Source organism: Hylobates moloch, unplaced genomic scaffold (genome assembly GCF_009828535.3).
Source record: "Hylobates moloch isolate HMO894 unplaced genomic scaffold, HMol_V3 SCAFFOLD_9, whole genome shotgun sequence".
Lineage (NCBI taxonomy): Eukaryota > Metazoa > Chordata > Mammalia > Primates > Hylobatidae > Hylobates > Hylobates moloch.
Window position 1 is genome coordinate 11,713,811 of NW_026652284.1, and position 27,095 is coordinate 11,740,905.

At 41.7% G+C, this 27,095-nt stretch overlaps 1 protein-coding gene across 8 annotated transcripts in view; it reads left to right on the top strand.

The window, feature by feature from the left end:
- VPS13D (vacuolar protein sorting 13 homolog D) overlaps positions 1-27,095 on the top strand; it is a 284,007-nt gene that overhangs the window by 67,426 nt on the left and 189,486 nt on the right. For all 8 annotated transcript variants that reach the window (XM_032758968.2, XM_032758969.2, XM_032758970.2 and 5 more), the window contains 11 exons: positions 1,035-1,217; positions 6,250-6,472; positions 9,833-10,043; positions 13,011-13,182; positions 13,370-13,482; positions 15,647-15,859; positions 19,592-19,857; positions 21,012-21,145; positions 23,318-23,473; positions 25,490-25,700; positions 26,649-26,723. In XM_032758968.2, the coding sequence (XP_032614859.1) occupies positions 1,035-1,217; positions 6,250-6,472; positions 9,833-10,043; positions 13,011-13,182; positions 13,370-13,482; positions 15,647-15,859; positions 19,592-19,857; positions 21,012-21,145; positions 23,318-23,473; positions 25,490-25,700; positions 26,649-26,723 (1,957 nt within the window). The remainder of the gene's footprint in view (positions 1-1,034; positions 1,218-6,249; positions 6,473-9,832; positions 10,044-13,010; positions 13,183-13,369; positions 13,483-15,646; positions 15,860-19,591; positions 19,858-21,011; positions 21,146-23,317; positions 23,474-25,489; positions 25,701-26,648; positions 26,724-27,095) is intronic.

Consider the following 27,095-nt stretch of genomic DNA (forward strand, 5'->3'; position numbering starts at 1 on the left):
TTATTATTCCCATTTTATAGATAAGGAAACGGAGGCACAGAGACTTTACAACTTAACCAAGATAACCAAGCTACTAAGTGGCCAGGGGTTTATTAGTTTTATCTTTTAAAATAACCAACTTATTCAGGCCTGTATTATGGCCGAGGCATACTCTCAGCCAATAGACCACTTGTTCTTATAAAGAATATATGTTCTGGGCTGGGCACGCTCACCCCTGTAATCCCAGCACTTTGGGAGGCCAAGACAGATGGATCACATGAGGCCGGGAGTTTGAGACCAATCTGGCCAACATGGTGAAACCCCATCTCTCCTAAAAATACAAAAAATAGCTGGGCATTGTGGCACATGCCTGTAATCCCAGCTACTCAGGAGGCTGAGGCATGAGAATCTCACTTGAGCCCAGGAGGTGGAGTTTGCAGTGAGCTGGAATTGTGCCACTGTACTCCAGCCTGGGCAACACAGCAAGACACTGTCTCAAAAAAAAAAAATAAATAAAAGTATGTTCTGTGGTTTTTGGGTGCAGTCATATTCTATAAATGTTTGATTTTTCTCTAATTGTCGGTTTCCTGTATCATTGACTTATGCTTTTTATTTTCTTCCTTCTACTTCAGATTTAATTTACTTTTCTTTTTCCAGCTTCTTAAGGTGGAAGCTTTCAATTAGTGATTTTTAAGTCTTTATTGCTTTTAAAGTAATGGTGTAAATTTCTCTCTAAGCATTGTTTTAAGTGTATCCCACAAATTTTAATGTATTATGTCTTCCTTATTTTAGTGAAAATATTTTTCTATTTCCCTTGTGATTTCTTCTGACCTAGGGGTTATTTAGAAGTGTGTAGTTTACTTTCCAAATATTTGGGGATTTTCCATTATCTTCTTGTTACTGATTTCCAATTTAACTCCATGGTGGTCATAGAATATGCTCTGTATGATTTTAATTGTTTTATAAACTCACGAAACTTTTGGGAACCTGAGGTTATTTGGTGGTAAAATTAGGGAATTAATTATCCTCTGAGTCAGTTTTCCTTCCTCTTTCAGGTGAGAGATCAAGCCCAGCGCTGTTCACGGGTTCTCCTGGATATTGAGGCTGGTGCTCCTGTTCTCCTGATCCCAGAAAGTTCCAGATCAAATAATCTGATTGTAGCAAATTTGGGGAAGTTGAAAGTCAAAAATAAGTTTCTGTTTGCTGGTTTTCCTGGCACCTTTTCCCTACAAGATAAGGTGAGCAATCAGTATCCATTTCCTTTTCCGTTCAGCTAGTATTTGATCACTAATTGAAAAATTTGTATGCTGCTGTAAGATGATCCATAATTGCTGTTACTTTTGTAGGGTATGTGGCTTGAAGAATTTTTTTTGACATTTTATTGATATTTCAATTAACCTTATGAATTGAGGTAGTGTAAATTATAACTCTTAGTAAATGTAGGTAGTAACTTGTTTTAGCAAACAAACCAATGGAATCAACCTTCCATCTTTTTATAATGCTTTCTTTATATAAAAGCATTCCTTGTATAATATAAACGTTTTAGACTCTGTGGCTTTTTTCAGAGGATGTGATTGGCCCATGGTTTACTTGAAGCCATTTAAAAATGTCTTAATAATAACATCTTATACAGTACATTGCTTTACAGTTTTAAATTACTGTGGCACCTTTTTTTTTTCAACTTTTGTTTTAGATACAGGGGGTACATGTGCAGGTTTCTTAGATGGGTATATTGCACCCAGATAGCATAGTACCCAATAGGTAGTTTTCCGACCCATTCCCCCCAACCCCCCGCTCCGCTGTAGCAGTTGACGTTAAACAAGTAAATGTGTTTCCCTGAGTTTTGTGAGCTCTCTTCGCAAATTATAGAACCTTAGGAGGGTATCTGTTGTTCTCATATTTATGTCCATCCGTGAGTACTCAATGTTTAGCTCCCACTTACAAGTGAGAACATGTGGCACTTGCTTTTCTTTTTTTTTTTTTTTTGAGACAGAGTCTCTGTTGCCAAGGCTGGAGTGCAGTGGCACCATGTCGGCTCACTGCAACCTCCGTCTCCTGGGTTTAAGCAATTCTCCTGCCTCAGCCTCCTGATTAGCTGAGATTACAGGTACCCACCACCACACCCAGCGAGTTTTTATGTTTTTAGTAGAGACGAGGTTTCACCATGTTGGCCAGGTTGGTCTCAAACTCCTGACCTCAGGTTATTCACCTGCCTCGGCCTCCCAAGGTGCTGGGATTACAGGCATGAGCCACCGTGCCCGCCCACATTTGCTTTTCTGTTCCTGCATTAATTTGCTTAGAATTATGGCTTCAAGCTCCATCCATGTTGCTGCAAAGGACATGATTTCGTTCTTTTTTATGGCTGTGACTTATCCATTTCTCATAACAGTGTTTGGAGGTAATTAGGATGAGGACTGTTGTTATTTGTGTTTTACATTGGGGAAACTAGGATTCTTTGAGAATAAACAATAAAAATAGAAACACCTAGTAATTTACAGACCCTTAAAGCTGAGAGGACCTTTTAGATGGTCCGATTAGTCCCCCTTCATCCATTTTTGCATTTGAGGAGACTGAGTGATATTTCTGGAACCAGAGATGAGGATTTGTCATTCCTGGTATGTGTTTTCATCATTCCTTGCTGGTTTCCACAGCAGCTCTTCCGTCTATTTGCTTATTCCTTGCAAACTCGTTTTAGTGTGTCAGAAAAGCACTTACTGAAATTCCCAGCTACTTATGCCTATTTTTAGTATAATAGCTAATAACATAGGGAGAGAGATGGCCTTTGAGATGTATGTAAGATTTGATTGTAAGATTTAAAAACTGCCAAAAATAGCAATACATAGCTGCCATTTGCTGAATGCTTATTATACATCAGCCAGTGCTGTGCTCTTTACATATAAAAGGAAACAGCTCCCAATGCTTCTGACACCAAATGTGTTGGGTTTTCCCCCATACTAACCATTTTCCAACTGTGCAGATACCAACTTGTCTATAATTTAATTATGACATTAACCACTTGGAGTTAGCATAAGACCCCACAGGTCCCTAAAGACTGCTCCCCACTCAGACACCAATCACAAGTCCAGGTCTCCTGTATGTCTGACAGACTAGCTATAAGCTTGGGGTTCCCATAATGCCTCCTGAGGTTCAGTAATTTGCTATAGTGGCTCATAGAACTCAGGGGAACACATTTACTGGCTTAATATAAAGGCCGTAATAAAGGATACAGCCAGATGAAGAGGTGTGTAGGGCGAGATCCCGTAGCGTCCCGAACACAGGAGCTTCTGTGCCATGGAATTGGGTGCTCCATCTCCTGGACTGTGGATGTATTCACCAACCTGATATCTCTCTGGACCCCATTGTTTAGGCTTTTAGTGGAGCCCCCATTACATGGGCATAATTAATTAAATCATTGGCCATTTGTGATTAGACTCAATCTCTAGCCCTGCTGCTCTCCCTGGAGGCCTGGGCACTGAAACTGAAAGTTCCAACCCTCTAATCACATAGTTGCCTGTACTTCCAGCAACCCCCATTCTAAAGCTATTTAGGGGCTTTTAGCCACCAGTTATCTCGTTAACATACACAAGGACATTTTATCACTCTGGAGATTCCAAGGGTCTTGGAAACTCTTGTGTGAGGGACTGAGACCAAATACAGTTATGGTCCTTTAGCTACAGGGAGATACTTGGGAGAATGATGCATCCTTAGGTGATTTGCTTGCTCTGTGATCATCATAGAGTGTCCTTACACAAACCAAAATGGCTTAGCCTACTGCACACCTAGGCTCTGTGGTATAGCCCGTTGCTCCTAGAATACAAACCTGTACAGCACAGTACTGTGTTGAATACTGTAGGCATTTGTAACACCATGATAAGTATTTGTGTATCTGAACATATCTAAATATAGAAAAGATACAATAAAAATACTGCATTATAATCTTATGGGACCATGATAGTATATGTGGTTTGTGGTTGACTGAAATGGCATTATGCGGTGCATAACTGTATTTGTTTGTGTTAAATCTTTACTTTGAGGCCATACTAAAATTTTTAGGAGGAAATCACTTCTAGCCAGAACGTGTGACCAAGTTCACCAGGACCATTTTTGTTTCTCTATCCTTCCTAAAAAGGTAATGGACTGAATTTCCTTATCAGATATATCTATATATGGATTTACCAGCAGACCCTGAAGTTAGCCTTGGCAGAAGAATTGCCAGAATACTTAAGAAATTTTTGCAAAAGGGTTCCTATTTTTTAAGCCAAATAATAGCACAGAGTTTGTAGCGTTTTAATGAAAAAAATTTCCCTGTATTTGTTTTTGAGGATTTGATTTTAAGTGGCAGTGCATACAAGGATGGCTTTTTCTTCAAGGTATAATGTGCTTTTTTTGCAACCTGACTATTCTGAAAAACCTTATGGGATTCAGCAGTCAATCCACATTCACATACTTTAAAAAGAAAATTAAAACCAACCCTTTAAAATATCTCATTACTTGAGAAAGCCTGCTTGTTAACTTTTTTTTCTTAGTGTTTGAATTATTTCCCTACTATGTAAAGAAGTTGTTCTTAAAGCCCATTAAAAAGAATTTTTTTTTTTTTTTTTTTTTTTTAGCCCTCAGTAGTACTTTCTTGGTGATCTTATTTTATATCCTTAAATCTTAGAAAAACTATCTTACTAGGTACCAGTGATTGTTCTGTAGAATTCCATAAGGGCTGTTTGGAGTGTGTCGTTTGTTCAAGTGTTTGTAACCAGATAAACATATCTGTGAAGTTTACCTCCCCATGCATACAGTTAAATATAATTGATTACAGTCTATATGAAATGAATAATTACCTTCTTCACCATCCATCATTTTGTATTTGCGTTTGCCCTTGAATACATTTGCATGTGTGAGGTTTGTCTAATATGCATTCCAGTGGTTAAAGAACAGGAAACAATCCTGAAATCAAAGCTTGGAGAGGGGTTATTTGCCCTTGAGTTCCAGGACTCCTGTGTGTTTGGAATTGTTTTACATAAATCCATGTCTTAATGAGTACAAGATTGAGTTTTTTTGCATATGCTTTTATTTCATTTTTCTCAACCATAGCTTATGCTTAAACCACAATTTCTAAGTCAATGTCTTTGAAAAGCTTTGGGTTAATCTTCTCAAGCCACTGATTTATTTAAACCAACTACAGAGAGGATGTAGAGATGAATCAAATGAAAGGGCAACAAATACTTTACAGAGTTTAAATAAACTAAGCGAGAGGGAAAGGTTTTAATGTTGAAATACTTAAATAATGACATTTACCTAGTAATCTGCCTTGCAAAAAAAAAATATTGCAGAAAGCAAGAACTAGTTTCTTTTACTTGTGATTACTACTTGAGAGAACTGTGAAAGGGAGCAGTGTTTTTGTATTCTTTTCCAAAGCTGAGATGAGTCAAAATAAAGGCAGCCCTAGAGGGAGAGCCATCCTTCCTCTCTTCCCAGATGCAGTTGAGAATGGCAAGATGGGAACCATGATGCTGCGGGGGCCATGCAGACATGTAGCTCTGAGGCCTCCGTGGAGAAGCCCTGGGAAGCTTAAAAGTCAATTATTGAATTGTTCTGGTGAAATAGATTTTCCTCTGTTAGCAATTAACCGAATGAAGGTACTAAGTGTGTAAGAAAAGAGTAGTATTTCTAATAGAATTACTGAATCTATTTTATTCTCTGTTAGCCCTTCTTAATTTGTATGTCCTTGAGCAGAAACATCATAGGAATGGCTGGCCTCTTTTGTTTTCCATTTTGTTTTCATTTCCACAGTTACTTAGATGGGAAATGTAAACCCATGAGGGGAGATGTCTAGAAAGTACAAACACATTGGAGCCATGTTGCCATTAGATGTGTTTTCTTAAAACAATACGCCCCTCCCCAAAAGCAAAGCAACAAACTATCATATAGCTGAGACTTGCTTTTGCTGCATTTGACCTTGATTAAACCACTTGAAGCAATTGGCATCTTCACATTTGCTCTTGAGCCAAAAGATGGTATCTTCCTGCAGAAGTTTTCAGCAAGTATCGAACTATATGTAACATCTCTGCTGATAATTTTTTGTGGCAGTAAATGTCATGATCCTGGTAGCCTCTTGTTTATGGGATCTGGGAGGCTGAGGGAAGTATAAGTATTACAGAGTCTTTGAACACCCTAGGGACTGGGATAGGACTTTGGAGATATTAAACATAGAGTCCCACTGCCAGTGCTGCCCCCTTCCCATTTCCTGCATTCTAGTTTTATTTTGTTTCTTCCCAGGAATCTGTGCCTTCAGCTTCCCCAACAGGTACTCCCAAACACAGTCTGAGGAAAACGACAAGCACGGAGGATCCCAGGGGAACCCATTCCCAGGGGCAGTTCACGATGCCTCTTGCTGGAATGAGCCTAGGAAGCCTGAAGAGTGAGTTTGTGCCCAGTACCTCCACCAAGCAGCGAGGGCCACAACCCATACTGTCTGTTGGCCAAGTGTCCAGTAGTCCAGGTAAAAGAGGAGAAAAGCTGCATAATACTGAAGGTGGGGAAATTCACAGGACTGTTCAGGAACCTGAAGGGGGTGGGCATTGTGTTCAAGCAAATGTTAACAAAGAGATAGCATTTCTTTAATGATGATGAGATTTTGATTTTGCTTTGCAAGGTTTAAGAGTTTGAGGTGTAGATTTATCATTGGATGACTTCTACAGTAGGGTTAAATTAGCAAGATACAGCGTAATTAAAGAGATTTTTAGATAGCCTATTAGGACTTTTTTCTTATAGGTGAAAATAGTTGCCACCAGATAGTGATAGTATAAGTAGAAAGAGTCCTGCATTCTGCAAGCCACTACCCAGACACTGTCCTTGCGAGCCACTAACTCAAAAAATATAAAAGAACACATTAAAAAATATTAGCATAAGTTAGGCAACAACAGAAATGCTGTAGCACAGAGTTTAAAAGACATGAACCATCTGGTTATTGGTGTTCTTCTCTCCAATATAAGAATTAGTCATTCCAAATGAGAGCACTATTTTGGAGGCTTTTCTGGTTTTATGTATTTTTTTTTCCCCTTGAGACAGGGTCTCTCACTGTCTCCCAGACTAGAGTGCAGTGTTGTGATCATGGCTCACTGCAGAATGACCTCCTAAGCTCAATTGATCCTCCCACCTTAGCCTCCTGAGTAGCTGGGACTACAGGCATGCGTCATCACACCCAGCTAATATTTTTTTTGTGTGTATTTTTTGTAGAGATGGGGTTTCACCGTGTTGCCTAGGCTGGGTCTTAAACTCCGGAGCTCAAGTGATCCTCCTGCCCCGGCCTCCCAAAGTGCTGGGGTTACAGGCATGAGCCTCTGGGCCTGGTCTCTTTTCTATTGTTAAATGTGTTCTGGATGAGTGATGTGCCCGATAAGTGGGAGCTGCTCTGAGCTGCTAGAGAGGGAGGCAGAATATGATGAGCTGCAAAGATCAGTCCAGTGTGATGAGACTTTGCAAGATGCAGGACACTAGCTGAGAGAGGCTGCTGAGTGTCTTGTTACATAGATCCGAGGAGTTGTTAGCTCTCTCCGGTACGTTATAGTCCTAGAGGTGACAGGAAAGTGGTTTTAATTATGTTAATCATTTAACAGGATAATTTTCATCACCATAGTAGTAGTTGTGAAACACTATGTGCCAAACATTGTGATGCATTATTTACATTAATTATTTTGTTTACATTACACTCCTGTAGAGTTTTATTTTTTTAAATTTTTATTTATTTATTTATTTATTTATTCGAGACAGAGTCTCGCTCTGTCACCCAGGCTGGAGTGCAGTGGTGCAATCTTTGCATGCACATATAGAACACAGAGGGGGCTGCACCTGAGGGCCACTCAGCATATGGTGCCTGCCGCCACTGATGTTATGACGTCTGTGATGATTAGAAACAAGGCCAGTCTTACATATGTATTGGTGGATGCCTTTAAGAAGTGATTTGGGATGTTTTATAGAAATAATGTCTCTTTTTTAACAGTATATCTGCTACTGATTTGCTATTTGTTTCTGAAATTTCACTATTAATGATACATTGTCTTGGATTAAGACAGTGTTTTCACACTGTTTCCATGTAATCCTAGGATTCCATAGCAGTACCCTAGAACAGCAGTCCCCAACCTTTTTGGCACCAGGGACCAGTTTCATGGAAGACAGTTTTTCCACAGACAGGGTTGGGGATGTTTTCAGGATGAAACTGTTCCACCTCAGATCGTCAGGCATTAAATTCTCATAAGGAGCACACAATCTAGATCCTTCTCTTAGGCAGTTCCCAATAGGGTTTGCACCCCTATGAAAATCTAATCCCACCACTGATCTGACAGGTGGCAGAGCTCAGGTGGTAATGCCCACTCACCTCCTGCTGTGAGTACCCGTCCGTGGCCTGGGGGTTTGGGACCCCTGCCCTAGAGAATCTCTAAAGCCTGCTTCATTCACTTTCCTTCCCCCCTTCTAGCAGATCAGCTCTACTTTTTATCTAGTCCATGTATTTATCAATATAATTAACTAATAAAAAACTCATTTTTTCAGTGCCCACTTAATGCCAGGTGTTATTATATTTTATTCCCTAGTATATTAACATGCTGTTAGACATGGCTCCTCCTATAACGCTACTTATAGACTAATGAAAAAGACATTGAGCATTTAAATATTGATAGATTATAATAAATGTTATCACGGAAAAGACAGAAGAAGAGAGAAGACTGAATTTAGATGAGATGGGAGGGCCATGCCACCTGTAAGGCTATTGAGGCAGCAGAGAGCTTGGCATTTTGGGGGTAACAAAGGACGGTAAGCCTGAGGCCTAGTGAGCAGGAGAGAGAATGGCTTGAAATGAGCTTGGGAAAGAAGGCAGTGGGCTTGTGCAGGGCCTTGTAGGGATTTGGGGGAGTTTTACAGAAATAATTTTTTTTTACTTTTTGTCTTGAGACAGAGTCTTGTTCTGCCCAGGCTGGAGTGCAGTGGTGTGATCTTGGCTCACTGCAACCTCTGCCTCCCAAGTTCAAGCCATTCTCCTGCCTCAGCCTCCTGAGTAGCTGGGATTTGGGCGCCCAACACCACCCCTGGCTAATTTTTATATTTTTAGTAGAGACTGGGTTCACCATGTTGGCCAGGCTGGTCTTGAACTCCTGACCTCAGGTGATCCGCCTGCCTCAGACTCCCAAAGTGCTGGGATTACAGGTGTGAGCCACCGCTCCTGGCTTACAGAAAGAATTTTGGATTAACCGTAGCCAGTAAGTGTATAAAATAAGTGAATGTTATGGACTGTTTTTTTTTTTAAGGATTACTCAGGTATTTTGTGGGGAGAGTGGTTTTGTGATGGCTAGAGTGGAATTATGCAGGTCTAATGGAGGAGAGTTCTTTTTGGTCTAGGCAAGAATGAAGGTGGTTTGGATCTGGTCAGTGGAAATGGAAGTGGTTACATGTGGCAGTATTTGTTCGAAAAAAGAATTTTAGTGCTGGGAAAAGTTCGTAAACCTTTTGGTAGCATTGTGTGTGGGGAAGGATTGCATACGGAGTCAGATTTAGTCATCAACCCCCCAGCCTCAGTTGTTGTCACAGCATGGGCGTAAGACACTGTAGAACTGTGACGCGGTCTGTGCTTGGAGTGGAGGCGGGTGGGCAGAGTGTGTCGAGCACATGGAGCTTTGCATAAGGAGATCTGGCTGCCATAGTGGAGACTCCTGGACAGCCAGTTTTCTGAGTAGTGGCCAGTGCGAGGAAGCAGGCAGCTGTAAACATTTTCAAAGACAGAATGAGCTTTCCATTTTTTATTTGTTTAGTGCAACCCCTTTTTGCGTCCTCTTTTCTTCATTGCCTCTCTTTCCTTGGGTCCTTGTAGAAGACCATGTCTGCCTGCTGGATTGCATTGTCGTGGATCTCCAGGACATGGACATCTTTGCTGCAGAGAGACATCCAAGAGAATACTCCAAGGCACCAGAGGACAGTAGTGGAGATCTGATCTTCCCTTCCTATTTTGTGCGACAGACAGGAGGAAGCCTCTTAACCGAGCCTTGTAGGCTGAAATTGCAGGTGGAAAGGAACTTGGACAAGTGAGTGTTTTTGTTTTTTGTTTTTTGTTTTTTTTTTGAGATGGAGTCTCGCTCTGTCCGCCAGGCAGGCTGGAGTGCAGTGGCGCAATCTCGGCTCACTGCAACCTCCACCTCCCAGGTTCAAGTGATTCTCCTCAGCCTCGGCCTCCCAAGTAGCTGGGATTACAGGCACATGCCACCATGCCCAGCTAATTTTTGTATTTTTAGTAGAGATGGGGTTTTACCATGTTGTGATCTTGAACTCCTGACCTTAGGTGTTCTGCCTGCCTCAGCCTCCCAAAGTGCTGGGATTACAGGCGTGAGCCACCATGCCCAACCAATGTTTTATATCTGAATAACTGTCTATGATAAGTAGAATCTTAACGTGGAAATCAGTGCTATTAAGATAAGTTTGGAAGAACTGGTTATTCACTTACTTCTTCATCTATTTAACAAATGTTTATTGAGTCCCTACTGTGTGCTGAACATGAGGGCTACTATGATGAAAGAGAAAACTAATTCCTTTGAAGGAACTTATGTTTTGTTGAGGGATACAGGTAGTTAAGCAGATGATTCTAATTTAATGTTTGATTTGATCTTTTTTTTTTTTTGAGATGGAGTCTCACTCTGTCACCAGGCTGGAGTGTAGTGGTGAGATCTCGGCTCACTGCAACCTCCGCCTCCTGGGTTCAAGCGATTCTCCTTCCTCAGCCTCCCAAGTAGCTGAGATTACGGGTGCACACCACCACGCCTAGCTAATTTTTGTATTTTTAGTAGAGATGGGGTTTCACCATGTTGGCTAGGATGGTCTCGATCTCTTGACCTTGTGATCCACCTGCCTTGGCATGCCCACCTTGGCATATGGACATGGTGGCTCACGCCTGTAATCCCAGCACTTTGGGAGGTCGAGGCGGCAGATCACAAGTTCAGGAGTTCGAGACCAGCCTGGCCAACATGGTGAAACCCCATCTCTACTAAAAAAAAAAAATACAAAAATTAGCCAGGCATGGTGGTGTGCGCCTGTAATCCCAGCTACTGGGGAGGCTGAGGCAGGAGAATTGCTTGAATCAGGGAGGTGGAGGTTGCAGTGAGCCGAGGTTGAGCCGCTGCACTCCAGCCTGGGCGACAGAGCAAGACTCGGTCTCAAAAAAAAAAAAAAAAAAAAAAAGAAAGAAAAACAGGTTTATTATTTGTATAGAGCATGATTTGAATTTCTTTTTGGCCACTCCCTTCACAGTTCTTGGTTTGGGCAAGTCATTTAATGTCACTTTTTTAGTTTCTCTCTGGATTAATGATACAACTTAGCTGTTCTCACTGGGATGTTTGTGTTTCAGTCTTACGTGTTATTCAAGTGCTCCCTGGCTGGTGTTCAGTTATGGTTGGCATGGGCTATATTTGGTTTTACTGGCTAAGCAGTCTTAAGAGGAGCTTCATTATTTAGAAATTGAACACTTTGTTTTCTTTTCAAGCAATGCTTTCCAAAAAAAAAAAAAAAAAGCTTTCCTATTCAGCTTATCTAAACTGTCCCCACTCCCATTAGTGTTTCTGTGCAGATAATTGTATTCTGTTAGGCCTGATAGAAGGTGATGCTGAATGCAAGGTGTCCTGTCAGTCTCGCACTGCACACACAGCAACCCGAGATGGCACTTGGTCAGCCGTCTCGGTTTTTCTTTGTTACTGCATCATTGTCTTTTAAAACTCTGTTGTATGTCGGCTTTTCTCTGCAGACAGAATAATATTTTTTATATACCTCTGCCATTTCAAACACTAGCCCTCTCTATACTTAGAGCATAGTGTCTGTAGGATTCACGATGCCCAGTTCACCCATGGGAGGTTAGAGAAAGCTTTTTAGTATTGAGATGTGGTATAGATGTGTGCCCCTCCCCTTCTTCAACTTTACTTCTGTCCATCCCAGCTGAGATGATGAACCTATTCAGAGTTTATCCTAATGTCCCATCTGGGCTCAGTATGAAACACTGGTGTTTGCCTTTAGTTACCACTAAATCCAAAGAGTTAAATAAAGATCTTGGCATCTTTTCTTTATTGCTTTCCCAGCTGTAATATTTAAGCTCTTTGTGAGTCTCATGAGCTTGTCCTTATTAATAGATTAGTTAGTTAGCTCATACTAGGTTTAAGGATTTCCCTCCCTCCATTTCTTGCTCCTTCCTTCCTTCCTTCTTCCTTCCTTCCTTTCCTCCCTCCCTTCCTTTCCTCCCTCCCTCTTTACCTACCTACCTACCTCCTTCCTTCCTTCCTTCCTTCCTGCTTCCTTCCTTCCTTCTTCCTTCCTTCCTTCCTTCCTTCCCTCCTTCCCTCTTTCCCTCCCTCCCTCCCTTCTTCCTTCTTTTCTTCCTTCCCTCCCTCCCTCCCTCCTTCCCTCCTTCCCTCCCTCCCTCCCTCCTTCCCTCCTTCCCTCCCTCTCTCCCTCCCACAGGGTCTCACTCTGTGAGAATACAGTGGCACGATCACAGCTTACTGCACCCTTGACTTCCTGGGCTCAAGTGAACCCCCTACCTCAGCCTCCTGAGTAGCTGGGACCACAGGTGCACACCACCATGCCCAGCTAATTTTTGCATTTTTTGTAGATATGGGGTTTCACTGTGTTGTCCAGGCTGGTCTCGAATTCCTGGGCTCAAGTGATCCTCCCATCTCAGCCTCCCAAAGTGCTGGGATTATAGGTGTGAGCCACCACACCTGGCCTGGTTTGAGGATTTTCTAAATGTAAATTTTGGGAGAAAAGGGGCTTTTTATAGTTGAAGCATGACAGTCATATTAACTTGCTTCATTTGGAGCTACATGAAATTTTTGTCATTGGAAGCAGGAATTACCTACTTGATAATGTAGGTGAGTACATTTTGTCATTGGAAGTAGGAATTACCTACTTGATAATGTAGGTGAGTACATTTTAGCCCCGTTATTTGGGTGTGAGCTGTATCAATGTTAAGTTAGTGACTTGTTTGTGTAAGTGATCTTTTTTCTTTTTCGTAGAGAAATAAGTCATACTGTGCCAGACATATCTATCCATGGCAATCTCTCCTCAGTCCACTGCTCTCTGGATCTGTATAAATACAAGCTGATACGTGGCTTATTAGAGAACAACCTGGGAGAACCCATAGAGGAATTTATGCGGCCTTATGATTTACAAGATCCAAGAATTCATGTGAGTGAGACCTTATATTCTTCTGTAACTCTCATAGTCTCAGCTGACGGTCACCCTGTGTAGCTATTCCTCAAACTCACCTGGAGAAAGAAGGTGGAACAACAAGCAAATTAGATTTCTTGGCGTATGAACCTATTTTTAGGATGGCATCATCAGCTGTGGATTGACAGGCGTTTTCCTTTTGTAGACTGTCCTGAGTGGAGAAGTGTACACTTGCATGTGCTTCCTCATTGATATGGTGAATGTAAGTCTGGAGCTTAAAGATCCAAAAAGAAAAGAAGGTGCTGGGTCCCTAGCCAGGTATGCCTTTTATTATGTTATTATACTGTTAGTAACAGTATCCACATAATACACATGTTCTGCATTGACACAGAGCAGAGGTTGCAGAGTGATGGAATGTTGTCTGCAGAGTGTCTTTTGGTTGATATACACAGTGCTTTTGAAAAGTTTAGGTTGATGCTCTATCAGTCAACATAGGTTAGGTTATGCTGTAGTAACAGACAACCCCAAAGTATCAGTGACTTAAAACAGTGAAGATCTTTTTCTCCCTCATACTCTGTGACCACTGTGGGTCTCAGGCTGCTCTACTCGTTATAGTCGCTCAGGGTGACAGAGCGGCTAGTGTTTTGATGTGCCGGAGAGAAAATGAGCTCTGAATGGTCTTGAGTGGCAACTAAATGCTCTGGCAGACTTCGTGGAGCTAAAATGTGGTCCCACACAGGGTGATGGAGTCAGAAAGTCCTGTCTTGCTGTGTGTCTGAGTAGTTACGGGGTGGGAGATGCAGAACCACTTGATGTGCAGCATCAATGCCTTGCTGGCCAACATTTTCAAAGTTAGGGGCTAGGCGCAGCTGCTCAGGCCTGTAATCCCAGCACTTTGGGAAGCCAAGGCAGGAGGGTTGCGTGAGGCCAGGAATTCCAGACTGGCCTGGGCAACATAGAGACCCTGTCTCTACAAAAAATTAAAAAACTAGCTGCGCATCCTGGTGCATGCCTGTAGTCCCAGCTACTCAAGGCGTTAAGGTGAGAGGATCACTTGAACCAGGAGATGGAGGCTGTAGTGAGCCATGATCACACCACTGCACTCCAGCCTAGGCGACAGCTGGAAACCTGGTCCCCCCTGCCCCAAAAAGTTGCAGGATTTTATATAAAAGGTTTGTATTTAGCTTCTTTTGAAAAACTGGAAGCTTTGGCAATACTAGGTCCATGTTATCACTTGGAAGCATCTGGAAGCAGAGTAGCAATTGCTCCCTTGAAATGGGGCATATGGTTACCTAGTACTTTGCTTATTTCTGTCACTTCCTTAGTCAGTGTAGATGTATGAATTCATGATTACTGGTGTGAATTTTAAAGAGTACGTTTCACACTTAATAACCTTTTCTTTTTGATCTCTTATCAGCCCTGTAAGCTGGGCGTACATTATTCTTTTCCAGGTAGAGTTTCTGACTAGCTTAAGGTCGTATGACTGGGAAAGTGGTTTGGCATTTGAAAACAGGACTTCAAGGCCAGTAATTCCCTGCTGAAGCACTCTGTCTTCTAGTTAGTCTTTCTGTTGAAAGTCCGCCATGATCTGTACCTAACTCAGCTGATGAGAGCATTGCATACTGAAACCGTGGTCCCAGATTGGTGGTCTTGTGAGCCAGCAGTTTTATTCTTTCCTTTTTTTTTTTTTTTTTTTAAAGACAGAATCTCTCTCTGTTGCCCAGGCAGGACTGCAGTGGTGCCATCTCGGCTTACTGCAACCTCCACATCCCTGGCTCAAGTGGTCCTCCCACCTCAGCCCTGCCAAGTAGCTGGGACTACAGGTGTGAGCCACCTCACCCAGCAATTTTTTGTGATGATTGGCTATGCCCTTAGTTTTTCTCAATATGGAATAATTCTGTATGTATTGTCATAATGGTACTGAGTAATTATGAATTGCTCATTGCAGCTTTCTCTGTTACGAAAAAATGATGGTTCCAAATGCATTTCCTGTTGGTAGATTAGTTGAATTATTCTCCATGTGAAGAGTATTATTTGTTCCCAGTACACTATAACAGTTTCACATAAACAGTTGGACAGACACTGGAGAGTGAAACATCCAGGCAAGCTAGAAGCTGACAAATGAAGGCCCAGAGGGACCCTTGACATCCTTTGGGGATATACAGCCTTCTTAGACTTCTGGTGGGTCATGGGAGTGATAACGGATTCAGAATATGTTAAACATGTGGTATTGTTACTTCTCATGCCGTTCCTATGAACAAGATCATCTCTTTGGAACTGGAAAAGTAAGATCCAAGGCACAGTAACACTCCATTTTGAGGAGTCTATTAACAGAATCAAGAAAACTCAGAATGAAAGTTATTCTCCTTATGGGACTTAGATATATTTTTGATTTTGCTCTTGTTATCTCGGACTTAACATACTTTTGTAAAATGGAAGAGTTGTGTTTCATATCTTGCCTGCTTTCTTTTCTCTCTTTTAGATTTGACTTCAAGAAATGCAAACTGCTCTATGAAAGTTTTTCCAACCAAACCAAGTCCATTAACTTGGTTTCCCATTCCATGATGGCTTTTGACACCCGTTATGCTGGGCAGAAGACCAGCCCTGGCATGACGAATGTGTTCAGCTGTATCTTTCAGCCCGCTAAGAACAGCAGCACCACCCAAGGGTCCATTCAGATTGAACTACATTTCAGGTAGCAGGTCCAGACCCTTTTCTGCCTTTCTTTATGGAGACATTCTCTTTTGGGTCAAGTCTTTATTGGCTTTAGAACATCAAAAAACCAAGGAATCACTAGACAGATAAATAGATAATGGCTTAATCAGTGCGGTGTACTGTATATTAATGTATTATTCCTATAATCTTGCAGTTTCATTTATTGGCCAGAAGATGTCTCTGTTGCCTTTAAAAATAAAGTAGTTAAGAATTGAGCCTTAAAATCAATCTCCTTGTAAGCTATAGACTGTTTTAATTTGTAAAGTGGCTTGGAGAAGGAAGAAATTATGCTGGTTTAAGGAAAAAAGTAACAAGACTTTTGGTCTTTACAACTAATGGAAAGGAAGGTGGGTTTGACTTGAATTACCCATTTATTCAAGTCTTACTCATTATCCATGTATACATAGTTTTTACCTTTTTGAATTAGGTTATATTTTTCTTTCTGGTATTATGGGAGGCAGTGTTGTGTATAGAAAGAACATATATTTTGGAATCAGACAGATCTGGGCTGAAAACCTTGCTCTCCCATTATCTAGCTATGTGTCCTCAGACAAGTTGTTTAGCCCCTTTGAGCCTCAACTTCCTCTTACATAAAATAGAAAATTACCTATACCCACCTCATGGGGTAGAGGTAATAAAGTAATTCTGGCATATTGCTTGGCACAGTTGGCAGCTGTCATTGTTACTGCTGATATAACGTGTTGTTTTATGATATACTATTTGCTGATGTTATGGCCGAACATAGACCTTAAAACTGAAAAATTAGGCCTGATCTAAAGAAGTCTTTCAATGAAAACCCAAAAAGGAGACCCTCCCTTCTGTTAGTGCTTCATGTCATCAGACATGTTGTAAGTATAAACCACTAAGTAAAAAGATTGTGAAAAACTTTGTGGTTAAGCAAAAAACAGAACAAAAAGTCATCAGGATTATTCTTACATGTTTCTGTATGCCTGACATTTCAATGTGCTGTTCAGAATTGCCCAGGGTTTAGGTTTTGTTTTGTTTTTCGAGAGAGGTCATGATTTCTCCATATGCCTTTAGGAAGTCTAGCAGAGTAGACATTTACACTTTTTAATGAACTTTAAAATTTCAGGAGTGGGAATCCTAATTGCCTCTTATTGGGCCCTGCCATGAGCCGGGCACTTCAGCTACGCTTAGCGTAATCTGACAAGTCTGCAGAGGGGGTGACTTCTTCCTCATTTTGCAGTTTCCAAGTTAGAAACTTGGAGAAGGGTTAGTTCACTCTTCTAAGGTCACACAGCTCGTAGGTCAGGAAATCAGAGCTCAAACCTGGGTGTGTGATGTTAAAGCCCATGACGTCTCTAACAGTCTTTGGACCTATCAGGTGTCTCGTCATTGGGCTGATTGCAGTCATGTGATAAGATGGTCCCATTTTGCAGTTCATTTGGTTGAAGATGTTTCCTTTGAACAAGAGGCTGGCATCTGTTTGGTCCATCTGGAGAAACATTTTTTTTGAGACGTAGTCTCACTCTGTCGCCTAGGCTTGAGTGCAGTGGCACGATCTCAGCTCACTGCAACCTCCGCCTCCTGGGTTCAAGTGATTCTCGTGTCTCAGCCTCCTGAGTAGCTGGGACTACAGGCTCCTGCCACCATGCCTGGCTAATTTTTGTATTTTTAGTAGACATGGGGTTTCACCATATTGGCCAGGCTGGTCTCAAACTCCTGACCTTGTGATCTGCCCGCCTCAGCCTCCCAAAGTGCTGGGATTACAGGCGTGAGCCACCGTGCCTGGCCGAGAAACATTTCTTTTTGAGTTTACTTTATTATTATTGATCTGGCTTCCTAGACTGTCAGGTAGTTGTCTCCTTCTTATCATATTTTTAATATACAGGGAGCCTGGAAATATTTGTGTATCATAGGTGTATAATTGGAGTCAAATAATAAAGCCTTACCTTGGCTCTTGCTAACAGAAATACTACTGTTAGCAAGAGGAGTGAAATGTTCTTTTGATGGGAATTTTTGAGCGCCTTTCGTGTCTGAAGAAGAATTACTCTTCTGTTGGGATCTTGTGTGTCAAATATAAATCACTTCACTGTGTTTAAAGGCTTGAAATATTTTCCAGAAAAGGGATCCAACACACTGTGACTTTCCAGTTAAATACAGAACTCTGACAATCTATGTTCAAAATGGGGTGGAAAAATTTTACTGAGGGCAACATTTTTTCTCCATTACAAAAGAATAGAGTGTTTCTGTGAAAAATGCTGTGTCTGTAACAAGGAGCCATGCATCATGATGCTGTTTTCCTAGAGGCAGTGAGCCAGGTTTAGGAGAAATGAGGAGCAGAGAAACCAGCCTTAGAAATATTTCCAAGTTAGGTTTTCCCACATAGGAATACCTTTTAGGCCAGGGAACCAGGTACATGTAGTAGCTAGAATCCCAGAGTCTCTTTTGGGCTTCAACCCAGAAAACCCCATGTTAAGTGCTCCAGCCCCTGTTTCTCTTGTCCTACTCATCTGAGGCCTGTCCATTAGTAGGCCGGGCCTGCTGATGTACTAATAGGGCCTGGATGAAGCCCCTGACTGCATCATGGTTTGAGGTCAGGCCTGAGAGTCCTCGCTGGGTTTTCACGTCAAATATAGACTTTGGAGTAATGGCAACTTGTCCCCCCCACCCCCACCCCAACTCTACCTCTAGGTTACTTAGGGGACATTTATCCCTGGTAAATGTCATCTTACTTGTTCTCCTCGGGCCAAAAGATTTGGGCTGTCAGGTCAATTTCAGCTAGAGAAACAATCTAGTACTAGTGTGTATAAACTTGGTATTATTTATAAAGAAGTGATCCTAGACGTCAAAGAAGGAGTGCCTCATTGATATTCTTGAAATAGCCCATAGGGAAAGAAAGTGACATTTATCAAATACCTGCTATGTGCTTGGTGCTTTATTTCTTATCATATTAATATTCTTCATTTTATAAGTGGGGAAACAGGCTGAGAGAAGGTAGGTGACTTTCATAAGATAACACGGCTTGTAAATGGCAGTATTTAAGTCTGCGTCTCAGACTTCAAAGCCTGTGCTCTTTACCATACCAGAATTTCTTGACCTTAGCACTATTGACATTTTGGGTCAGATAATTCCTTATTATGGGGCTGTCCTGTACATTGTGGGATAATTAACAGCATCCTTGGCCTCTACCTATACTAGATAGCAATAGCAACTCCCTCTAGTTGCAATTGCAATTGAAGTGTGAATAAAAAATGTCTCCAAGGGCCAGGTGCAGTGGCCCACACCTGTAATCCTAGCACTTTGGGAGGCTGAGGCAGGAGGATCACTTGATCCCAGGAGTTTGAAGTTACAGTGAGCTATGATCATGCCACTGCATTCCAGTCTGGGCAAGAGTGTGACCCTGTCTCTTAAAAAAAAAAAAAAAAAAAAAAAAAAAGAGGAAATAATGTCTCCAGGGGAGCAAAACCATCTGATTGAGAACCACTGAGCTATACTATCTATGCTGCTTTCTTATAAAATGTTCCTTGTTGTTTAAAAATATGATTAACTTATTACACTGAATGTGTTATTAAACCAGTAATACACGGAATATGTTATTCAACCAGTGTTCAGAGTTTACTGATACTCAAAGCAGGCAGTTTGGAAAATACTGGAATACCACCTGCCAAAACCGAGCAGTACATTTGCAGGTTCTTGAAATACCATGTTTCTTTTTTCCTATTTATTTTCTCCTGTCTTCTTTTTATAGATCTACCAGGGATTCCTCCTGCTTTACAGTAGTTCTCAACAATCTCCGTGTGTTTCTCATATTTGACTGGCTACTATTAGTCCATGATTTTCTCCACACTCCCAGTGATATTAAGAAACAAAATCATGTTACTCCTTCTCGTCACCGTAACTCTAGCAGCGAATCTGCTATAGTTCCCAAAACTGTGAAGAGTGGAGTAGTTACCAAGCGGTCTTCCCTTCCTGTGTCCAATGAAAGGCACCTGGAGGTCAAGGTCAATGTAACAGGTGATTATATGTCGGTGTGATTCATTGGTGCTTAGTTTGAATGTTACACTCAATATCTGTCTTACAGGATGATTGCTCTTTTGCCTCCCATTTTTCACATGAGCACTTACACATTTGCCTCTTTTATAGATCTGCAAGCATCAGAGATCTTGGCCTTCATTTTCAGGTGGGAGCTGCCTGGCCCACTGAAAGCTGCAGGGTTGCTTGTCCCTGTCCCCTGCCTGCCTAGCGCTTGTGTCTGGCCCAAGCACCCACCTGGGCAGCAGTCTTTTTTTCCAGTGTACAGTCTGTCTTCAATTTGCCGTTTGATCTTTAGGGCCCTAACATGTGCTTCATGGAGTTTAGGCAAGTTTTGTACGTGAAAACCTCAGTTTTGAAGATAAGTAAGTGAGGAGATTTTTATTTTCATTACAAAAAGAATGTTTTTCTTTGTATAGATGGATTTACTATGGCTTTTGTTGACTAGCGAACTCATCTAGTGCATCTGTATGTATTTGTGTATTTATTCTTATGTTTCTGATACCTGTACCTGCTTCTCAATGATTTTGATGAAGCTGGCTAGCACAATGCGTTTTACATGAGTTCAATTACAAGCTTGATCTATATATGGTTTTTGATAAAAACACAGTTTAAGGCAGAATGAACTTACTATTAAATATATACAAATAAGTTGAAAACTTACTGATTTCAAAAATCTCGATATTAAATTGGTCTATGTTCTTTGTAAACAACCTTGTAAATAGCTACTTAGATGCATAGTGCCTGACCAACATTAGTACCTGAGTCGTCTTCCTGGAATTTTCAGTCAGGTCATCACTTAGAGAAAGGATGATTTTGTGAACTTCTGAATATCTCCTAGGGCCTCCCAGGAGGACTGGGGTGCAGTTTCTGTATCTAGTTTAGAAATATTCTAAAGAGAGAAATCACATCCCACTCTTGCCTGCTGCTGCAGAGCTCTGTTGGCTCAGCTGCATGTGGCCAGATGCAGAGTATTGGTTCAGGATGACAGTGTTAGTAAATGTCAGCAGACATTTTGGAGAAAAATTTTACTGGTTCGTGTTGTTGCCTGGTGGAAATGCGCTGCGTCGTTTGCAACAGCCTGGTGTTTTCCAGCTTCCCAGCTCTGGCTTGATTGACAATGTTGTCCTTTCCAGGTACGGAGTTTGTGGTCGTTGAAGATGTGTCCTGCTTTGACACCAATGCCATTATTCTGAAAGGCACCACAGTGCTCACCTATAAGCCCCGGTTTGTTGATCGCCCCTTTTCAGGAAGTTTGTTTGGCATCGAGGTAAGAAGTCTATGTGTTGATCACAGCAGTGCATGTTGGCTCACGAGAAAAGCATCTGGAAGAGAATTTTACCTCTTAAACTTTCATTAGGAGAAGTAATTCATGAAATTGGAAGACCCTTGCCCTCTTCTCCTCTTTGTTTTCTCCCCAGATCTACCTGGCTATTCTAATGAATGAATTCAGTCTCCCAGTGTTAGGCTATAAATATGCAGAGGGCATTTGCCTCTTTCTTTTACACCCTTTCTTCCTCAAGAAGTTCAAGGAGACTTTTCCAGTCCCCACTGCCCTGTCAGGCACCTTGTTGTGCCCTCTCGTTCTGCAGACCTCGTCCATGAAGGTGAGGCCGTGGGTCTCATTTCCCCTGCATCCCTCTCCTCACCTGGAGTGCAGCCCTGTGAAGAGCTAGGGCTTTGGGAAGGGAAACCTATTTATACAAAGTGCTAAGGATCTTATATGTTATCCTTTCAGGAATACCTGATCCATAAAAGGGCAGCTCTGTAGAGTCCTGCCTGGCTGAAAGGAGCGCATGGATAATAGTGGTGCTTTAGGCTCTCATGTCATCTCATGAAGAAGATAATTTGTGCTGGAGTGGCCTTCGTAGCTTGAAAATGTCATTATGCAATATTAGGCCAAAAGTGCTTTGTCTCTTGTTAAGCCATGGGGTGTGGAGACAGAAGGGGAACCATGGCAGGTTCTTGTTTCTATCAGATGTTTGTACTTGACTCATCTCAGCTCACATTTCCTGTGCCATACTGTTAGGATATTTGGTCAGGGTTCCTTTTGCTTTATGATTGGCCTCTTCATGCCCTTTTCTTTCCAGTGGGATTGCTCAAAGTTTGAACGAATAAAACTTATTTTCACCGTTAGGAGTATATGGTTTATGGTTTTGAGACAAACGTAATGGAATAAGGCCTGTAGGGACTCTACTTCTTGACCACTTGTTTCTCTCTTGTAAAGAAACCTCCGTTTGAGAGGAAGGATTTGCATGCTGGTGTGATGTGAGTTGATCATGAAATTGCAATTCATCTGCCTTCCAAGCCACCACAATGCTAGCTTTGAATGGAGAATCTTGCTGATTGATTAATGAACTGTCAGGTACAATTGGGTTTTGTGTAGCAAAAACCCCTGAAGGAAAAAGGAAAATGAAACTTTTCTGCTCTGAAGTCTTAGGACAACTACATGGCAAAATGTTTGAGATCGCTGGAAACTCCTTTCAGTCCTGCGTTTGAGGCAGCACAATTGGATCTGAATTTTAAGACCAGCTTGATAAATCATTGGGGAGAATTTATAAAGTATGAATTTTGAATATGGCAAAGGACCTTGGTGTCACATGTTTTTCACAGCACTAGGATAGGTCCCAAAAAGGTGGTGGAGTGGGTGAAGAGGGTACGAAGGACCCAAATGATTGCTCTTTTCTTTCCTCTGTGCTCTTCCTGAGCATGCAAAATAATTTGGTCCTAGAACTGGAGTCCTGTCTCCCTCTCTCCCTTCTTTCTCTCTCCCAATGAATGTATTTATTTTTTAACCTTTTATTATAGAACATTTCAAACATGTACAAAGGAAACAATAATATAATGAACTCCATATATACCTATCACCCAGCTTTAATAATATATTTTTAATTATGAAAATATTGTGGGGAGGGAAAATAATCATATATGATTTCTGATAGGTTATTTTGGTGTGTTTCCTTAAAGTTGGGGAGTAACAATATTTTGGGTTGTATTTTCACATAGTCTGTGTTGTAACTGTCTTCTTAAAATCCATATGGTCTTTTTTCTCATTTTTAAATGGCTGCAAATACTCCATTGAGTAGATGTGATATAACCTTCGCTGCTCTTAATTTTCTTTAACTATTAAATAATGGTTTAGTGAATTTCTTTTGTTTGTTTGCTAGTTCCTAGAGAGAAGTAGGATTACTGGATCAAAGGGTGTGAGATTTGTAAGGCTTTGGGGATGTATTGCTAAACTCCCTTTTCCTCTGGGTGAATCACTGCCTGTGCTCTTGGCAGCGGTGGGGGGCCTCACTCTTCACAGTATTTATTTCAGCAGTTGTTATGGGTCTTATGATAACACATGGCTGACTGCTTCTGAGATAGCCTCTTTGTGCTGGTAGTTGGACCCTTCCTGAATCAGACGTTAATTCTCGCCATATTGCATTTCATTCTCTAGGTGTTTTCATGCCGACTAGGGAATGAGCATGATACAGCTCTTTCAATTGTGGATCCCGTACAAATTCAAGTGGAGTTGGTGGGGAATTCTTCTTATCAAAATAGTTCAGGGTTGATGGATGCATTCAATAGTGAAGATTTCCCACCTGTGCTGGAGGTAATGATGCAAAATCTGTGCAATACGTTGATATGCTCTCAAACACTGTCCTATGCAGGCACTGTTATTTACTCTGAGCCCAACAACCTCTTTTTTTGTTTTGTTTTGTTTTGTTTTTTTGAGATGGAGCCTTGCTCTGTTGCCCAGGCTGGAGTGCAGTGGCGCAATCTCGGCTCACTGCAAGCTCCGCCTCCTGGGTTCACGCCATTCTCCTGCCTCAGCCTCCTGAGTAGCTGGGACTACAGGCGCCTGCCACCACACCCAGCTAATTTTTTGTATTTTCAGTAGAGACAGGGATGGTCTCGATCTCCTGACCTCGTGATCTGCCCGCCTCAGCCTCCCAAAGTGCTGGGAGTACAGGCATGAGCCACTGCGCCTGGCCGTTAACAACCTCTTAGTTACTTCAGCAAATACAAAATAAATATGGCATTGTTTCTGTCCTAGAAGTTCCTACAGTCTTGGGGAGGATAAAAGTCCTGAGTTATCTCGTATAATCTTGAAGTTCTATAGACGCTTATAGAAAGCAGAACTCAGCATAGGTGGGAATGTACATCTTGAGTAAGACTCCAGGTAAGGTGGATTTGGTAGGAAGGGTAGGATGTAAATAGAGAGGAGGAGTGAGAGCGTTCCAAGTGAATAACCTAAATTGAGTGGAAGCAGGACGGTCTAACTAGAGCAAATAACTATGTAGGGAAGTAGGGAGGATTCAAGGTGAAGCAAGGGAAGGCAGGCTTGAGAATTGGGCATTTGATTTCCTTGGTTGAGTGAGGATAATTAATTAATGAATCCATTTGAACCATAGGAGGTTAAAAGGGAGAGAAAAGCCATTCTGAAATTTTTTTTTTTTTGAGACAAGAGTCTTGCTGTGTTGCCCAGGCTGTAGTGCAGTGGCGTGATCTCGGCTCACTGCAAGCTCCGCCTCCCGGGTTCACGCCATTCTCCTGCCTTAGCCTCCCCAGTAGCTGGGACGACAGGCACCCGTCACCATGCCCAACTAATGTTTTGTATTTTTAGTAGAGATGGGGTTTTACCTTGTTAGCCAGGATGGTCTCGATCTCCTGACCTCATGATCCGCCCTCCTTGGCCTCCCAAAGTGCTGGAAATACAGGCATGAGCCACCGTGCCCGGCTGGTCTTTTTTTTTTTTCCTCACAGAAAAAGAAAAATAAATAAATAAAGCACCCTTTTCAGACGTTGAGACAGCCATCCAGAGTGCTCGTTTGTGCACTAGTCTGGTTTTGGTGTCTGCGCTGCCTGTACCAGAGGTAGCTGTATTGCTCATTTCTCAGGAAGACTGGATTTCAGGAAATAGTGTCGAACTTGACTCATTTAAGTTATATTTGAATAAAGAGATAAATTTTGTTGGTTGGTCATTTTGTTTGAGAGATTTAAAAAATTAAATAGATCCACGCAAAAGGGATTAACAAGTGTTGCTGATAGGCGATCCCTTCTCCCCCAGAGCCATCTTCGGTCCTCTGCTTTAATGATTAATATACTTGTATGAAAATCATCCTGCTGAAATACTAATTGCTCTAGTAATTAACCTAGCTTAGTATTTTTTTTTTTGAGACAGAGTCTCGCTCTGTCACCCAGGCTGGTGTGTGGTAGCGCGATCTCAGCTCACTGCAAGCTCTGCCTCCTGGGTTCACGCCATTCTCCTTCCTCAGCCTCCCGAGTAGCTGGGACTACAGGCGCCTGCCACCACGCCCGGCTAATTTTTTGTATTTTTTAGTAGAGACAGGGTTTTACCGTGTTAGCCAGGATGGTCTCGATCTCCTGACCTCGTGATCACCCGCTATGTGGTGCAGTTTTGTGACCATTTGACCTCATAGTTGAGACATCTTACCTTATGGTTATTAGTGCTTAATTTCAAGATCTTTGCAATCTTTTAAATGAGAAATTTGGTGCAGTATCTGTTGGACTTTTAGAACTTGAAATAGGAATTACATCTGTAAGAGATATGGATGCAAAACCAATGCAGCTTTAAAAAATTGCTACCTCTTTTACATTTTGTTAGATTCAGTTACAAGCCCTGGATATCAGACTCTCCTATAATGATGTTCAGCTGTTTCTTGCCATTGCAAAATCCATCCCAGAGCAAGCTAATGCTGCAGTGCCAGACTCAGTGGCCCCGGAGTCAGACTCCATTGGCAGTTACCTTCCAGGTGCATCTCGCGTTGGAGAGGAAATCAGAGAAGGGACAAGACACACCTTAGATCCTGTCTTGGGTAGGTGTTTAACTATAAAACCCATTCAGTCTTGCTAATAATGCTTCTTCTTTTTGACTCTTAAAATTTTCTTTTGCACAATTAAATTGTTCAGAGTTTAATTGTATGTCGTTTAGTATAACCAAGCCCTAAGTATGATTCTCTCATTTTTTAAAATTTAAAAACAAACAAAACATCCCTAACCAACTACTCCACTATTTTTCCTCTTTCAGTTTTTTCCAGAGTTACCTGGATAATGCCAAAGTTGAATTTTAAGCTTTGAGAGTTCTCCTCTGAAGTTATATGAGTAACACTGTTTTATTTTTAAGCTTTTATTATTAATTTATTGGTTTATTTTGAGACAGGGTCTTACTCTGTCACCCAGGTTGGAGAGCAGTGGTGTGATCATAGCTCATTGCAGCCTCAAACTCCTGGGCCCAAGCCATCTTCCCTCCTCAGCCTCCTGAGTAGCTGGGAGGGACTACAGGTGTGTGCCACCATGCCTCACTAATTTTTAACTTTTTTTTGTAGAGACGGGGTCTTGCTATTTTGCCCAGGCTGGTCTTGAGTTCCTGGTCTCAAGTAGTCCCCCTGCCTTAGCATCCCAAAGTATTGGGATTACAGGTGTGAGCCACTGTGCCCACCCCTAATTTTAAGCTGTTTAAAACACAGTCAGGGGAAAATGTAGGGGCCAGATGGTGGAATGAAGGGGCCAGATGGGAAATAGACCTTTCCCCCCACAATTCCTGGCAAGGACACCACTTTAAAAACACAGTCAATATGAGGAAAAGACTCGAAGATTTCAGGGTACGCTTGATAGAACTCTCCAATTAGGAGTCCAGTTTTGCTTAGAGAAATGAAATGTTTTAGTCACTGGTTTTTAAATTTCTTTTCTTTTTTTCTAAAATTAGTTTGTAGATTAATTTACATAAAATTATTTATGAAAATTTTATGCTATTTGTTTCCTAGAGTTACAGTTGGCTAGGCTGCAGGAGCTGGGATTCAGCATGGATGATTGTCGCAAAGCTCTTTTGGTGTGTCAAGGTAATTTGAACAGGGTTCTGTTACCCATTGTTTATCTTGATGATATGCTTCCTTCCCATTTCCTCTCTTACTGCCACAAGGCGACTTTGAGAGCTGAGTGTGTTTGGAGGACGCTTTATGTGTCTTCTCTGGACTGCATATCATCTTAGGTCAGTAATAATAACGTCGCCCAGGTTGGAGTGCAGTGGTGCCATCTCAGCTCACTGCAACCTCCGCCTCCCCAGTTCAAGCCATTCTCCTGCTTCAGCCTCCTGAGTACCTGGGGTTATAGGCATGCGCCACCACACCTAGGTAATTTTTGTATTTTTAGTAGAGACAGGGTTTCACCATGTTGGCCAGACTGGTCTCGAACTCCTGACCTCAAGTGATCCA